Source organism: Malaya genurostris, chromosome 3 (assembly GCF_030247185.1).
Source record: "Malaya genurostris strain Urasoe2022 chromosome 3, Malgen_1.1, whole genome shotgun sequence".
NCBI lineage: Eukaryota > Metazoa > Arthropoda > Insecta > Diptera > Culicidae > Malaya > Malaya genurostris.
In genome coordinates this window covers 248,423,168-248,440,114 of record NC_080572.1, presented here as the reverse complement: position 1 = coordinate 248,440,114, position 16,947 = coordinate 248,423,168, and the positions used below count along the sequence as shown (strand labels likewise).

The 16,947-nt window shown below is 38.9% G+C and overlaps 1 protein-coding gene across 3 annotated transcripts in view; it reads right to left on the bottom strand.

The window, feature by feature from the left end:
* Positions 1-1,832: 1,832 nt before the first annotated feature.
* LOC131436117 (terminal nucleotidyltransferase 5C) overlaps positions 1,833-16,947 on the bottom strand; it is a 255,864-nt gene continuing 240,749 nt past the window's right edge. For all 3 annotated transcript variants that reach the window (XM_058604615.1, XM_058604614.1, XM_058604613.1), the window contains one exon: positions 1,833-12,111. In XM_058604615.1, coding sequence (XP_058460598.1) covers positions 10,228-12,069 — 1,842 coding nt within the window. In that variant the 5' untranslated portion in view covers positions 12,070-12,111 and the 3' untranslated portion in view covers positions 1,833-10,227. The remainder of the gene's footprint in view (positions 12,112-16,947) is intronic.

Sequence of the window (16,947 nt, the reverse complement as noted above, 5' to 3'; positions counted from 1 at the left end):
GCTGAATAGGTTAATTTGAACGATAATTTGGTTTATTTCGTTTAATTCTTCACTTCTTTCTCTTTCTTTCATTCTTTCGTACAAAACTAAATCGATAGGAATGCAAAACAATTCGTTTGTTGGTTGTTCGTCGTCGCTTTGTCGGTTCGTCCATCCAACCAAGGGATGGCAGGCAGCTTTCGTGTGCCACCGCCCTCGTTAGGAGTTGGTTTGTGTTTTGCGTGACTCCCTCCCTGTGTGTGTATGTGTGTGTGTGTATGCATTCTGACACACACACAGTGCACAAAACAACTGAAGTAAAATGCCATTTGGTATGGGAAAGTGGGCCTACCCGAGTCAGTCGGAAGTGTTATCGTTCGCATTTTGGGTGTGTGTGTGTGTGTACTTGGCCGAGCATTTTTCGATGTGAGTCAGTCGTTTGGGATTCACAATCAGTTGCATAACTTTTATACGGTCCTCTCGTCTCTTGGATGTTCTTGTGAATGTGCTCTAAAAGAAAGCAGAGAGAGGTTGACAACATTTGTTTTCTGTTTTGGTTCCTGTCGCAGAACGCTGGAAAAAAAAACGAACGCTTCCACACATCAGGAGTCGTCGAGGTTCGGTACGTTCCGATAGTCAAGGGCTGCTGTGGTCCGATGGTGGCAGTCGAAGGCGGGAGGAAAAGGAAAGAAAGGTACAAAATGGAACGCAAAGAAAACAAAAAGATATGGTTTTGTTTGGGTTTTCTTTATTCCAGGACACAAACCAACTTAACTTAGTATTTTTAGCGTTTTCTTGATTTTCAACGTTTCTTCTCATTTAGTCACGTCACGAAGCGTGTAGGTTTAAAATCTAATAATTAATCAGTATGTGAATCATAACTTATTTTAATGTTGATATAAAACTATTTAGTAATTCATGTAACTTTTCGCAAAAAATGTGTCGATCACTCTTGAAATTCATTTCATCGACGTTTGTTTATTACTTCATAAGAATAATGAATGAAACTTTTGAATTGTAGATAAATCAGAAAAAATGATTTTTATGGTTGGGTTTTCAGTTTTACACATTTTTCGATTTTTCTTTCTTTTTCGTATTTTTAATCACAGAGAATGTAATCATCTACAAGTTTGATTTTAGATTGTTTATTTTTATTTTGTATTCCATCACTAGACATAATGTTAAACTCGCTCTCTCCCTCTCTCTCTCTCTTTTTTTTCTCTCTCTCTCTATCTGCTGATTATGAGTTGTGATCGCCGAGAAATGTTCCATCAGCTTACATACTTATATTGATTGGCGTTGACCCACGCGGGACGCTAAGTCGGTTCGCTTAGCAATCGAATCGGGTTTTTATGTGTTTTCTTCGATTCCGGCACACTGTGCACTGCTTTCCTCCAAAATCTTGGATTAAAAATACCTATTGACTTGCTACAGTTACTTAAACTTTTTTTTCCCTAAACAAGACGGCATTTAGTTTCCGAACAAATTGGACAGTCTCTTAAACTCTTTTAATTAATATTTTGCTTTTCTACTTCAAAACACATTGCATCTAACTTTGCTTCTTCCTAGAGCGAAAAATACACAACAGAAAAAAAACAACATATGAGGAAAACATGTACGTTCAGGAAATCTTCTATGACTTAATGAATTTTGACAACAGAACAAGTAATAAGGAAACTATTTTCTTACAAACAATACGAAGAAGGAATTAACACAGCCATTTTCAACAATTCTCGCTTTCTGTTTAAACTTGCATCTGTCTACCCCCGAGTTCTTTGTTGCAATATGTATTTATCTTTGTCGCACTGCTCGCACGCACGTGTCTGTATGTGTGTGTGTGTGTGTTGTGTCCGTGTGTAAGTGTGTTTATATTTAAGATGGATGGAAGCTCATTTCATCTTATTTCATCAATCGATTTGCACTGGGTTCCCACAATCTTGAAACGCTACTAGGCCCTCTACTAGAACGAAATTATCTGTTGTTAGTCTTTGTTTGTTCTTCTTTTGTTGTTGTCAAACAAATGCGTCAATATTCTTCCTAGCTCGACACAATCAATTTGATGATTTGTCATTTTCACTGACTGGGTTTCATTGTTTTTTTTTTATTGTATAACCAACCACCAAGCAGTCGTACGTCAGATGTTTGACGTTTTCCGTTTGTTGACATTTCTGTTGACTATGTATTCATTCAGTAGGCAGTGCTGCCCGTTGTTGCTACCGGCGACAGCGAATGAGTTCAAATCTGGCCAACAAGAGTATAGCTTTTGGTGCAAATTTTGACGTGAATACGTCTTACATTACTATGGGGAGCCTTTTCAAAAATGATCATATGTGAAAGTGATAAGTTTTTGATTGTGTATTTATTTTGTTTTATGCAACGTATCAACAAAAAAAGGTTCTCCCCATCATCGGAGATATGATCAGCAATTTGTGATAGAATTTTCAGTCGTGTGAGATAATCATGAATAACTCGAAATTAAAGTTTTCTAAATAGTTTTACAAATAAAGAAGGTAAAAATTTGATGCTTCCTTCAATCTAGCCTTCGTAGTTGGCTCGTTTAGTTCAGACCAGAAAACAGGTCTAGAATACAATTCTAGAGTTCAGTTCTCAAAATTTTAGTTTTTGAATCAAAGATCAGATTTATTTTTCTATTCTAAAAACCAGATCAGTGCCTTCAGTACAGAATCCAAGGTCAGAATCGATTTTCAGAATTCACGAACTGGAACCGACTTTCAAAACTTGATTATGAGCCTGGATTTTGGAATCGAAGTTTAGAACGGAGATCAGGATTTTGATTCTACACCTGGATTAACTCTGGACTTGGATCTAAATCTTGAAACCGAATTTAGGAACTGAAATTGAGGTTCAGACTAGAATTCAGCTCCAGAATGTCTGTCCGAAATTCAAATTCAGAACTCTGCAATTGGGATCTGAACCTGAAGTTCGGGAACTTCGGACCAAAAATGCATTGCAGGTTTGGTCTAGAATTGGTTCCAAAATTCAGTTCCTCAATTCTAGAAGTGTAACTGAACTCAGGAACTAGATTTTGAAGATTTTTTCACCTGATTCCGGATCTGGATTCTATAACCGAAGTTTGGAGCTGCATTCTTGATCCGAATTTGAAAACTGAATTCTGCAGGATTCGTCTGCGAGAAGGAACTAACTCTTTTCGGGCCAGCTAGTAGCCAAACAGAGCACTTGAACGGAATCTAGTTGCAAAAGGCTTACCCGGAAGTTGTACAATGAGGTTCTAACGCGATACGAAGGATTCGTCCTCACAGACCGGGGTTTCGTGACAAACAAGACTACGAATTTCCACACGATTCAAGCACAAACAGTGTATCCTTCGGTCCATGAAAGCTCAAAATGGATCTGTAAAGTTTTGGTCTGACCTGGCAAGCGTACACTATTGCGGAGTAGTGATATAGTGGTATCGAAACAAAATCGATTTCTTCGAAAACGTATCCTGAATTCCACCCAATTGAGGAATACTACATGCAATGAACAGTCCCGGGCCTCTCACAGGAAAGACGTGAATAGTTTCGAACAAGTCTCTAGATGGTCCAATACCAAATTTCTTGACAATTTATCCACTAGTGTTTGAATAACAGCTGATCGTGTCAGACGAGTTCTCGTTTTCATCAAGCTATGGAAAAAGACGCACCAGAACATTCATGCGTAAAAGCAACGGTGAAATTAAATGATTTGTGGTACGGATTGATTCACCATTCCCCGTATTCTCCAGAGCTGGCTCCTAGCGACTATTATCAATTTTCAAACCTGAAAAGGTTTCTCCAGGGAAAGAAATTATCGGCGAAGGTTATTACAGGAACGGAAGCTTATTTTGAATGCCTTGACAAATCTTTTTTTTTAAGGGTTTAAAAATGTTGGAAGACCGATTGGTAAAGTGTATCGCTCTAGATGGAGATTATACTGAAGAACAACAAAGTTTTCACGGTAAAAAATCGAGTTTTTCTTTGTAAGGCCCGCGACTTCTCATTCCATGTAGTATTGAAGAACAGAAGTTGAAGGCGAGTTGAAAGGTGACTCGGTGAAAAGATGATAAAACAACCTGTTCGCTTGAGTTAGCTGACCAAGTGTCCCAAATATTCGATGAAAAGCTCAAAATATCATCAAAATCAAATCGGAAAAATGGTTATTTTTTGGGTTTGGTGTTTAAATAACAGAAGCTTCCTGTGCTCAGTTTCCACTGTTCATTACTGGCAATGAGAAATATACGAGAGGAAAGATAAATGGACGAAACTACGAAGAATTATAGGAATGCTCTATCAACTCTTTTCTTTGTCCTGTCCTTCCTCGTTTTCTTTGTCCTGTCCTTCAGTAATGATGGTGATAGATAAATAGAAACAAATTTTCTGATTTTAATAACAAAATTTGTTGTCAATGAGAATTTCGTACTGGATTGAAATATTGCTGGTTTGTGTCCAGAATATTCGCCAACTAAACACATTCTCTAAAAATAAGAGTTTTTTTCAGCAAAGTAAATTCTCAATTTTAACTAATTTTATAGTTATTTTGGAAATTTTGTTGTTAAAATCAACTAATTCAAAAACAGTAATACGAATTAGGCGCAGAGCTAATTTCGGTCGTTCCGTGTGGGTTTAAAACTGTTTAAACAACTGTCTCTAGAGAAATGTATATTCGCTTTGGTTTTAGCAACACGTTTGTTTGAAGGGTGATAAATGTTTCTATTCGACACTTGAAGCGTTAAAAAACATTAAAGTCATTTCCTCGCATAAATCCGCATGAAAAAATCACACATTTTCAGAACACCGCTGGAAAAACCGTATAACTTCAGAAATCTACAGAAATGATCGCACAACTTGGGAAATCCGTTGGAAAACTCGCATATCTTCGGAAATCCGCAATCAAAAACAGCAAATATTAGGAAATCCGCGATAAAAATAAACGAATAACATCAGAAATCCGCATGAAAACATCACATACCTTCGGAAATCCGCAAAAAAACAGCATATTTTCGAAAATTCGAATAAAAAATCTCATAACTACGAAAATCTGCCATACTGCATAACTTCGGAAACGCGTTATACACCCCGATTCTGCAATCCGACGGATTTGTGATACGAACGAATCTGCACTTTCGTTCGAGTTCGAATTTTGCATTCTTTATTCCGTTCGACTTGTATGATTCGATCGACTCTCGTTCGGGAACACTTGAAATTTCGAACACTAACTGTTAAACCTGTCAACACTACTTACACGTTCTACATTATTTATATTATTAATTAAACGAAACCGTCACACTTGTATAAACAAATTATAACGATTCTAAACCGAACATAAGTAATACGTTCGCAAGTCGATCGAGTAATGTTCGAAAATTTAACAACTCGAACGAATGATATTCGAGTTCATACCCAACTCGAACGGAATGCAGAATGGAAATTGTACATTCGTTCGGAATATTTCGAATCGATCGACGTACAGAATAGGGGTGATAAAATACGGTTTATTCTCGGAAATTCACATGAAAAAAAAACACATAACTCTAGAAATCCACAAAAAATTGCGTCACTTCAGGAATCCGCAATATAAGAAAAGGTATAAATTCGGAAATGCGCATGGGAAAACCGCATAAATTCAAAAATCCGTATAAAAAATCGCATAACTTCGAAAATCGGCTATATTAAAAAAACCATATAATTTTAGAAATCCGCATAAAAAACGGAATATTTTCGAAATCCCCGTGAAAAAAAATCGCTTACTAAAGTCACATATCTTCGGAAATCCGCAATATAAAAAACCTCAAAGCTCCAAAAATGCGCATGAAAAAAACGCATAACTTCAGAAATCCACCAAAAAATCGCATAACTTCGGAAACCCGCTTATTTTTTGAAATCCGCATGAACTTCGGAAATTCATATGAAAAAAAATCGCATTTCTTTGCAAATCCCGTATAACTTCCGGAATCCCCGTTACACAACCGTATATTTCCGGAGATCCGCATAAAAAAAGCCACATAACTTTGGAAATCCGCATTAAAAAAAAACGTACATATTCGTAAATCCGCATGAGAAAACCCGCGTAACTTCAGAAATCCACAAAAAAAATCGCGTGACTTCAGGAATCCGCAACATAAAACAAACACATAATTTCGGAAATCCGCATAAAAAACCACGTATTTTGAAAACCCGCATGAAAAAATCGCAAGTCTTCGGAAATCCGCGCAAAAAATCGCATAACTTCCGAACCGAATATCTTTGAAAACCCGCATGAAAAAATCGCATACCCTCGGAAATCCTCTTAAAAAATCGAACATTTTCGTAAATTTGCTTAAAACAGCGCGAGACCTTGTAATGTCAGAGACATAACCGCATTACCCTGAATACGATTGAAACAGACACACTTTGGAATTAATGTATAAGTCCGAAAAGGAACCGATTTGCTAAATTTCTTTGATTTGAATACAGCAGTCAGCGGAATATCAACGAGCACGGGTTGACAGTTCAATGCATAGGACGCTGGTGTTACAATCCAGTTGTCGTATGTTCTCGAGCCCCGATCTGGAAGAATTTTTAGTGTCAGTAGTAGCGTAGTATTGGCCATGCAATGATTCTGAACGCGCTATAAGAATCGACCACGATCTCTGTTGGAACTAAAAGGCCAAATTTCACAAAAGGAATAATGTAATGCCAAGACTTTGCTTTGCTCTTTCAACCAATATCAACGAAAATAATTGCCACTCACTTGGAGCGATGTCGTCAATTCCCACTAATGCAGCAGTGTCCAGTGGCCAGACTTCTTGCGAAATAAGATCCCACATAAAATCTTGAGATAAGCAATAAAAACGGCTCTCCACAGAACGCGGTGAGCATTATTAATTAAAGACGTTTGCTAATTGTGCGTGGCTTTGTTTAAATATTCGCGTCACAGCAGATTGAAAAAAAGGCGGAAGTAACGTTAGCGAAAAAACAATCGAATTTCTTGATTTGATTAGTTCACTTTGAATTTACTCTGGCAAAAAAATTAAGTTTCCTACATTTGCATTTATAAAATGTTGCATATTTTTTAAATTATACTGAATATCGACACATGAAAATAGTTTTCACTCGTGCCCAGAACAAATCGGCCAAATAGCAACTGTCGATGTTGAATAGATTCGGTTTGTCCTTGACGAGAAGGATCAGTTGAATGATACGGAATACAGTTTTTTTTTTCATTTGATGGGGACGGTAATTTTCCTATGTGCCCTGATTACAGAGGCATTTTGTGTGGTTTTTGTGTGATTGTTGGGTACAACATCGTGTACAGTCTAACGTGAAAAAAAAACAGTCGTAACCGCAGTCCGAGCCCCCGTTAAACTTTAACTCACGTTAAAAGTTCTTTTTTCATCGATGCTCGTTATTTCTTAAATTTACACCACTCAGCAGTATTTGCTAAGAATATTTCACAATTGTATATTGTGCAAGAAATACGTTTTACCACCATCCGGTGAACGACCGGAGATATTAAAGGCCGAGTAAAGTAATCGAAAAAAAAATAATATTAACATTTTTACCTTCATTGCAGTATGAGATATTCACGTTCAAGATTTATCCACTTTTTTGAAGTGCGAGCTTTGAAAGGACATCCCCCACTAAATTAAAATGTATTCACGTCAAAATTCCACTTCGAATATTTGATGGTAAGATTGAGAATGGAAACTGACAGCGTAATAAATGAGCTTATAACGAAGCTGATATTGATTATAACAGAGTGGACATGTTGTACGAATTCCAAATGATATAATGTTGAACATGAGAACACTAAGCGGAGAAGCTAGAGAATGGTGATCTACGATCGAGTGACATTAAAATCTCAAACATTCGATCGGTTATGTTCCGGAAATGAGATATGACCGATAGAATTCGAATAAAATTGAATTATCGGTCCTATAGACGTTGATCGCAGAGTTGCGGTAGAGACTTTCCAAACCATTTAGGGGAAATGTGTCAACAATTTGACAAAGTACTCAGAAGTTGATAGAGATTGGGTTCCGTTACTTTAACATTTCATCGATTAAAAGAATTGAAAAAGCTCTTCTGCGTGAATTCCGTTAGATATGTGCAACTCGTTTGGGTTCTGTTTCAAAGGAAGATAGTGAACCATTTGAAATGGTTCTATTTTTTTTTCGTCGCGAATTGACAAACCACAGAGAAGCTATAGTGTTTAGCATATCAATAAACCGACAAGACTCGAACTCCACTCGGACGCCCTTGTTTTCTACGGTAAAACCGATTCGATAAAGTCGTTAAGCTAACTCCGGTCAACTTTCCACTTCCGATCGCCATACAAATTATCGTTTATAGTAAAACGCAAAAAAAAAGCAAGCATAGCTCCTTCCCCTTCTATCGCAAATTAAAATTAGACTCACAATCGTTTTTCACCGAAACACCGCAGCTAAACCGTCAGTGGCGCGCGGATGAATTGCATAATTTCCAAAGGAAATCGAAAATTGCATTTTAATTCGCGTGCAGCAACGGTAGCACTTTTCTTCGCCTGCTTTGTTTTTTTTGTTTTTTGCACAGCTACAGTATTTTCCGTTTGGGACGCAATAGTGACCGGTGGTGGTTGGCTTCGGTGAAGGGAGAGTGCCTCAAAAACCAGAGTGACGACCGCATCTTTGCTCCATCCAAACGAACAAACGACCTGTCGAATACGATGTGAAGCTAACGAAACTGTCAACATTTCGATGGAGTAAATGTTTTGAATTGTTGCCAACATTACGGAGGAGATGTCGTCACTCTGGTTTTTTAGGCACTCTAGGTTAAGGTACTCAACAATTCGAAACAGTGAAACAGTGGCGCACTCAACGGAGAGTGGGCAGTATTTTCAGCATTTCTGGTTGGTTTTTTGTTCGTTTTATTTTTTTTCTGTTAATATTGAAATCGAGGTTTTGGAAAAGCTAAATTTCACCTACAAGTTAAAAATTGCTTTTTTTTGCTGGTAATCGGAAAAAAGTTTAGACAATTGATTAGTAAAATCACCACATTAAAATTTTATACGATTCGTGGTATTGGTGGCATCATGCACCACATTGTTCATGCTTTGTATATAATTGTTTCACATTCTGTACATACTGTGGAAAGCATCATCATCACAGTATCTAGCAACTACCGGGGAAAACATTTACAATAGTTTGTATTGGTAATAGACATACACATACACAGAGTTTAAAACTGTTGGTTGCATTGAGGGCCGTCACGACGACGACGACGACACCGACGTACGCGTTGTTTGTTAAAATATTTGTTTTTTTTTTTGTTTCTACAATTTTGTACATTTGCTAGCATAATATTCTGTATAGCTTAGCATTATTCTCCATAGATGGCGTTGTGCTATCACATAACAAAATTTGTGTCCGGTAACCGTCGTATGAGTGCGTGTGTAAATGTGAGAGATTGATTTTTGTGCCTAGCAGAATTGGAAGTTAGTCCACAGGGTGGCAATCCATTATTGCTTCGACGAATGTTTGACCAAAACTAATAAACTTGAAGCTACGGAAATCCTGTCACTGCCAACGCCACTGTTTCCGTTAAACTTGTTTCACTTACTTTTTTTTCTTCTTTGGCAAGAGCTTCCAACCATCAATCGATTGTATTTATATTAGATTGAAATTTTATTCTTACAAAGTGTTCAAAAATTTTTGTTAGTTCATATTACAAAATGCGCTTTTTAAAATAATGATCGATTTTGGATTGTGGTGTTAGTTTTCGGTTGACCTACTACGTTTCAGCAATTCACACTACTACGGGACACAATCCGAATGAATGTTCGAAAGTGTGTGTGGGTGTGTGTGTTCATGTTTGTAAGTCTATGTCTGTGTCTGTCGCAGAAAGCAGAAAACGTGGGCTCGCTCACTTACGGTCCTAGTAATCATCTATCCGACACTAAAATATTGGTAAAATACCGACTGTGGTTATCGAGTGCAAAGTAATCGTTCTCGGTAGTACTGCAGATGGACAACGGCGCCGGCGATGACGATGAGTGTGAAGACTGCGGGTCAAAAGTTGTCACTATCGGTGTGGTAGTGATGCTAATGATCGATCCCACTAGCAGCGGTGGCGATGAACTACTGCTACTACTACTACTACTGCTGTTGCTGCTGCTGCTGCTGCTACTGCTGCTACTACTACTGCTGCAGATGTTGTTGCTATTATTGTTGGTGGTTGTAGTTGTGGTGGTATTGATGCTACTATTGGTGGCATACTTTGCGCCGTAGGGCGATCACGTCGTTAGCCACGTTGTGTTGCAGGTGCAGAGCGTCGTTGGGATGACTGGAGCATAGTAGATTCCATTAGCGTAGAGAAGACCAGCGGGCTGCGGCGCCAGCGAGATAGTTTGCGGTTGAGCTTGTCCAGCCTGTTGGTGTTGCGCCTGTGGATGCTGCAATTGCAGTGTTTGCGTCTGGGACGTAACCGGCGCATGATGATGGTGGATAACAGTCTGCTGAACTGGTGAGTGTGGCTGCGGCTGTAAGCTCAGATGAGAGAGCTGGGTCTGTAGCGGCTGTAGCTGAAGTGCCGTGTGTTGTTGCAGTGCACTCGTGGTGGTAATAATGGTGGCCGGGTTTTGCTGTTGTTCCCGGTATAACACCTGCATCGCGAGTGACTCGATCAGCATCAACGTCTGGCGACGCTCGTGACCCATCAGACAGACCGTACTCTGCTCCACTACCTCGTATAAATGCATCAGGTACTGATACTGCAGATGTTCCTCTACCTCGCCCCAGAAATGATTCCTCAGATAGCTCTCCAACTTAATCCGCTGCTGTTCAATATCCGGAAAGTCGATGAAGAACCGCGAGCACATGTAACGCTCCAAGGTTTTGATCTTTTGCGGATCAACTGGAATATAGTTCCTCACGAGTAAGTTACAATACTTGAGCAAACCACCGCCCCGAATTTCCTCCGGTTGCCTCGTCGATATCAGCTTCTTCTGCAAGTGGTACAAAGCTTCCTGGAAATCGCCATAAACCGACTCCCCAACTACGGTTGGGTAGAAATTCTCCGTGATCATCGGCTGCTCGGTACAATCGTAGAACAGCAGCAACGAGTCGAGCACAATTTGGAACGAATCGACGCTGAACTCGAACTGTCGACGCATCGTATCGACAAACTTCAGCTCGACGTTCTTGTGTCCTGGCGAGTTTCCCAGCGAGATCAGACTCCAGCGATCGCCGTCGTTGTTTACCTTCACCATCTTCCCAACGTAAGCTTCCTTTAGCGAACACTGCGTTATCCTCCTCCTCACCACTCCTTCCGGCAACAGATCCAACAACGAAGACAAAACCGCTGACTTGACACGATCGAAGTGTCGGTTCGAGCTAAACTCCACAGCAAAGATCAAATCCAGATCGTTGTATGGCTGTGCCTCCGAAGCCAGCACGTGAGTAGCAGCTCCTCCGTTGAGCCGGATATCCTTCACCGTCATACCGGCTCCACCGGCAGCGACTTCGGCTTCCAACTTGCCACGTACCATGTTTACCAGATCCCTCAGCCTAACCTCCAGGGTCGGAAAGTTCCCACGGCCATGGATGGCAACGGGTTCGTTCATTACGTCGTTAAGCTTCTTGACCTGCTCGAACGACAGCACCGCTAGCCGTTGGGCTGAGTTGTCCAAATTTTCGTAGGATGATCCATTCTCCGATCCAGCCGACGACAGACCGGAAGAAGTGGACGCTGCCGACGATACGGCCGATGAAGAAGACGAAGAAACCGAGGACGAAGCCGACGAGTAGGAAGAGGAGGCACAGGAAACTAGCGAACTGTTGGAACGTGGTGACGGTGGTGGCGATACGAAGCCAGCATCCGAGTGAGCATAGCTCAGAGTCGTGTAACCGCCAGCAACGCTGTTGCTCTGATTGTTGTTGCTGTTGTTGTTGTTGTTGTTGTGATGCTGATGATTGTGGCTCGAATACAACTGTGGTGCTAGCTGGTGATGCTGCTGTTGCTGTTGATGTTGCTGTTGATGATATTGAAGTGACTGTTGGCTGTGCTTCTGGTAGGTGCCATTGTGATGGTAGTAGGTGCCATTGCTGTCCTGAGCTTGCACATGATAGCCGTCCATGATCCGCTGGTTGTGGGAGTCGGGAACGTTCAGAGTTCCACACTGTAGAAAAAAAGAAGAAAAAAAAAACAAACATTAGAAGCGGATCATCAATCGGGGAAAAATATTAATTGTAATTGCTAATAACATATATATTTTACTGTGACGCTCCCAGTGGCCGGATCTGAAATGATTTGACAGTAGTTTGTTTTGAAATGCCCCCAGTGCTTCAGTGCTAAAATTCATTCGGTCTCGATTCATTTTGTTTTCAATACACCCACTTCGACAATCGGACGATCGCAGCAAGCGTCGATTGGAGCAGTGTTGGTGATTGCCGAAAATTTGACAGAAGCTGCTATATTGCTATCTATATTGTATACAACATTTGCAATCCGGTAGAAGATGCTACAAGAACTCGAGTCTCTCAATGCATGAACAGCGAGAGAATTTTTCTACATTTCTTCGCTCCACTTCATACTCTGAGTATTTCACGCCCTTAAAAAAATTTACAAAAAATTTATACAAAGGTTATATGCACATGGAATATTCCATGGTTCCGCGATAAATCAGATTTTCGCTTCAAGATTATTGCATTCACGTGTCGTTCGTTTTTTTTTTCGTCTTGCACAGCATAAATTTCTGACATATGCTGGCACTAAATCGTTACTTAAATCACTACCCAAAATGTCGATCCCGCCAGTATCAAGTTCTGCTCGGTTTTGACCTTTAGTAGAACCAGCCTCGAAACAAATGAAACTAAATCATGATCTAAATCCTGTTCTTTATGTTGCGCGCGTGGAATTACTGCCCACTGCCAAAAATATACCAACTTAAATGTCACCAATCAAAGAACCAGATCAACAACAAACAAACAACCAAAAAAAAAACACATTTGCCAGATACCAAATTTGGTCGATAGAATGATTGTGTTTTTTTTTTCGTTTTCGTCTTCTGATAATTCGATTCGTCTGTCCATCTCTACATCCGGTAGTAGATTAAATCGCATCTGAAGTTCGGTGCATAAATTAGCAAGAGGAAAAATCAAACCGTGCTTTGAAAATTAATTTTTGTAACAGATTCAAACGAAATTTTGATACTTTTCGTGCAACTCCGTCTGTTAAGGACTGTCCCAGAAAGTATGGACGCAATCAAAAACTGCTGCCATTTCGCAATTGTTCAAAATCTGTCAATTTTATGGCTGCGTCCTGTTGTTTACACTCTTCTCTAACCACTTGTGCAGATGTTTATTCGTTTTCATTAGTTTGTTTCGAAATGCGTGGACTTTCAGAAGAACAACGTCGAAAAATTGTGTACAAATGGTGCACAGAACGCGAACTGTCACTGAGAAAGATAGCAAAAATGGAAGGAGTAAGTGAAAAAGCCGTGCGAAATGCAATCAGGAAGTTCGGTGAGGATAACACCTTTGAGGATAAACCGAAAACGGGTCGAAAAAAAGGTCCTGCTAACCCTCAGTTGAATAAACGTATATTGAAGGCATTCGAGCAAAAGAAGGAGGTTTCAGTTCGGGATGTGGCCAAGTCGAATGTTCTTCGTGCTAAAGAACGTATGAATCTTCGAACCTATAAGAAGCAGAAACAACCAAAACGTAGTCCGAAACAAGAAGCATCGATCAGGCCGAGGGTTCGAAAGCTGTACAATACGATTCTTGCTGGAAATTCGAACTGCATAATCATGGACGACGAAACCTACGTGAAACTCGATTACAAATCCTTGCTGGGACCATAATTTTATATGGTGCGAGAAGGGCAAGTGTTAAACCAGTCCGAGACATCGATTGAAGTCGAAAGATTTGGTAAGAAATCTATGGTCTGGCAAGCAATTTGTAGCTACGGTAAGATTCCGAAACCCTTCATCAACACTGCTTAAGAAATGTTTACAAAAACGACTTCTACCCATGATTCAAAGCCGCAAGGATCCTGTTGTTTTCTGGTCAGATCTTGCTTCTTGCCACTACTCGAAATCAACGGTAGAATGGTGTACTACCAAAAAATGTCACTTTCGTCCCAAAAGACATGAATTCACCAAATTGCCCACAACTTCGACCAATTGAGGAATTTTGGGCATTAACGAAGGCACATCTTAGGAAACATGTCTCGGCAGCCGAAACCATTCAACAGTTCGAAAAAGATTGGAAAAAAGTGTCAAAACTTGTCGCCAAGAAGTCTGTACGGAATTTAATGGGGAACGTTCGCAAGAAGGTGCGCCAGCTAGTCTACAATGGCTAAGTAGCAAATGTTGAGAATAATATTCTGTTGTTGTAGTCTAATATTATCAGTATATCGAATAAAATTTGAATATCTAACACTTGTGAAGTATTTACAGCGAAATCAAAGTGCGTCCATACTTTCTGGAACAGTCTTGAGTTAGTACAAAAATGCAATTAAAGAAATGCAAAAATCTTTTTTCGAAACACAATTCAGAATTGTCGGTGGTCATATAAAAAATAGAACAAAATAAGCTGATTATCGTACGAATTCGAACCTTCAACACCATTTTAAGTTGGGTGAATTGTCATACGTTGCTCTACCGGGGATCAGAGATGCCAGGTCCGCAGAATGCGAAATACTTAAGAGAAAGGACTTCACTTTGTAGCAGAGCTTAGAACTGCCATGCATTCTCAATGAAACAATCCAATCCAATCATATTCGTTTTTTTACTGTCTCATTCGTAAAGCGTCGCAACCAAAATAAACGAAGAGAGTCGAAGCATTTTCGTCTCTCATTGAATCAAAAGAGAGTATCAATGCTAACGTCACTCGTTCCTCTATGAAAAGACGAAACCAAAATAACGTCTGCAGGTAGAATCAATCGAATTTCAATTCTCATCCTTTCAGCGATATATTGAGAATCTGTTTGGCTATAAAAAAAAAATGCTAAAATATGGTAAACACCCCGGAAACTCCTTGGAAACCAAAACTGCTATAGCATCAACAGATAAAAATTATTATGTATCGTTTTATGTTATTAAAAGATTCGGTTGAATATCGATACTGCACAGTATACGATTTTCACTGAAAACTGGAAACCACTGAATGCGTAAATTAAAGGGTAGCGGGTCAATTTGCCGAAAGTCATTTTACCGAAAGTCGTTTCGCCTAAAGTCGAAAGCGGCGGCCTTTTGCATACAAACCCTTTGACCCTTATGGCGAAATGACTCTGATCCAATGATAGAAAGAACACAATTTTGAAACCACTGCACAGTGGTCCAAAACTGGAAAAAGACGGTCAAAAGTCTGTACTGACTTTCTCTGATTTTTAAGAGCTAACGTGTCTTCGAAGAAGTTTTACAAGATTATATTATGCTTCTTTTGAAAGTGACAAATAAATTTTTGTTAAGGGGTTAGTACCAATTTCGAATAAAAATAATTTTTTTTCACAAAAAATTTTCGTTTTCTATCTCATTTTGAAGCAAAAAACATTTGAAGACATAAATAATGTAAAAAAATTATTTTTTGAGATATATTTAAAAAACCCTTCTTAATCCACCTAGTGGTGTGATAATGCCTTTCTCTTCTTTCATAACAGTCTCATGAAAATATGTTTCATACTTTTATTAAATTATTTTGGATACTAATTAGTAGTTCACAAAAGCATGCTTCAGAGTTTATGTCACACAGTCAGCATCATTTTTCCAAACTAGTACTTGACATTTGCGTTGCCTATTTGTATGAAAACAGTGATGCTAATCTGAAAAAAGCCTTCTATGTCCACTTAGTGAAAATTTTCAGATATCTTGAAAAATCACCATAGTGTATGTGTGTGTATGTGTGTGTGTGCACTTTTCGAAGATATTTGAACGCGCTCAATTTTCTCAGAGATGGCTGAACCGATTTGAACAAACTTGGACTCGTTCAAAAGCTACTGTCGGGCCATTGATCAAGTTCGAAGATCAAATGGTTGTGACTTTTGGTTCCAGATATATGATGGTATAAGTATATATATATATATATAAAAGGGTGCCAAAATTTTGGGATCACCTCTATTTTCGTTAAGTTCTAGTGCTCAAAAGTTTAAGCACCTCGAAAAAAGCCTTCATGCAAAATTTGACCTAAATCAAACATGCTTAAGGGGTGCTGCCCGGTGGTAAAGGTTTGACAATTTTCGATCTTGAAAAAGCACCATAGGGGGAAGTACATGAAATTTCCAAAATCGAATTTTTTTTTTATGCCGAAACTCTTAAAACTGCATGAAACATCGAAATTTAGTGTCATCTCAAAAAAAAATTTTTTTTTGAAAATATCAATTTTCTGGGACTCCCAAAAAGTCGACTTTTTCAAAAAAATTTTTTTCGAGATGACACTAAATCGCGACGTTTCATGCAATTCTAAGCCTTTTGGCATCAAAAATTTTTTTTCGATTTCGAAAATTTCATGTACTCCCCCCTATGGTGATTTTTCAAGATATATGAAAATTCCACTAAGTGGACTAAGAAGGTTTTTTTTAGATTAGCATCACTGATTACAAATAGGCAACGCAAATGTCAAGCACTAGTTTGGAAAAATGATGCTGACTGTGTGACATAAACACTGAAGCATGCTTTTGTGAACTACTTGACTCAATCTGAATCAATTGGTGTCAAAATTAGTATCTGAAATTATATAATAAAAGTATGATATATATTTTCATGAGACGGGTTTATTTATCTACGTAGAATCTACCTCTATTACCTAAGTATCTACTACAAAGTGCGCGTAAACACGCATAAACATGCTTATGCTTGCACGCGCAACTTAAGCAAATTGTTGGGATTTTTATTATGTTTACTTTTTGACTTCTTGATATTATAAAAAATCTCAGTGGAACTCGATGCAATTTTTTCAGGCCTTTTCGAAGTGATTTTTAAATACTGAAAATCCGAAAAATTATCAAAAGTTCAACA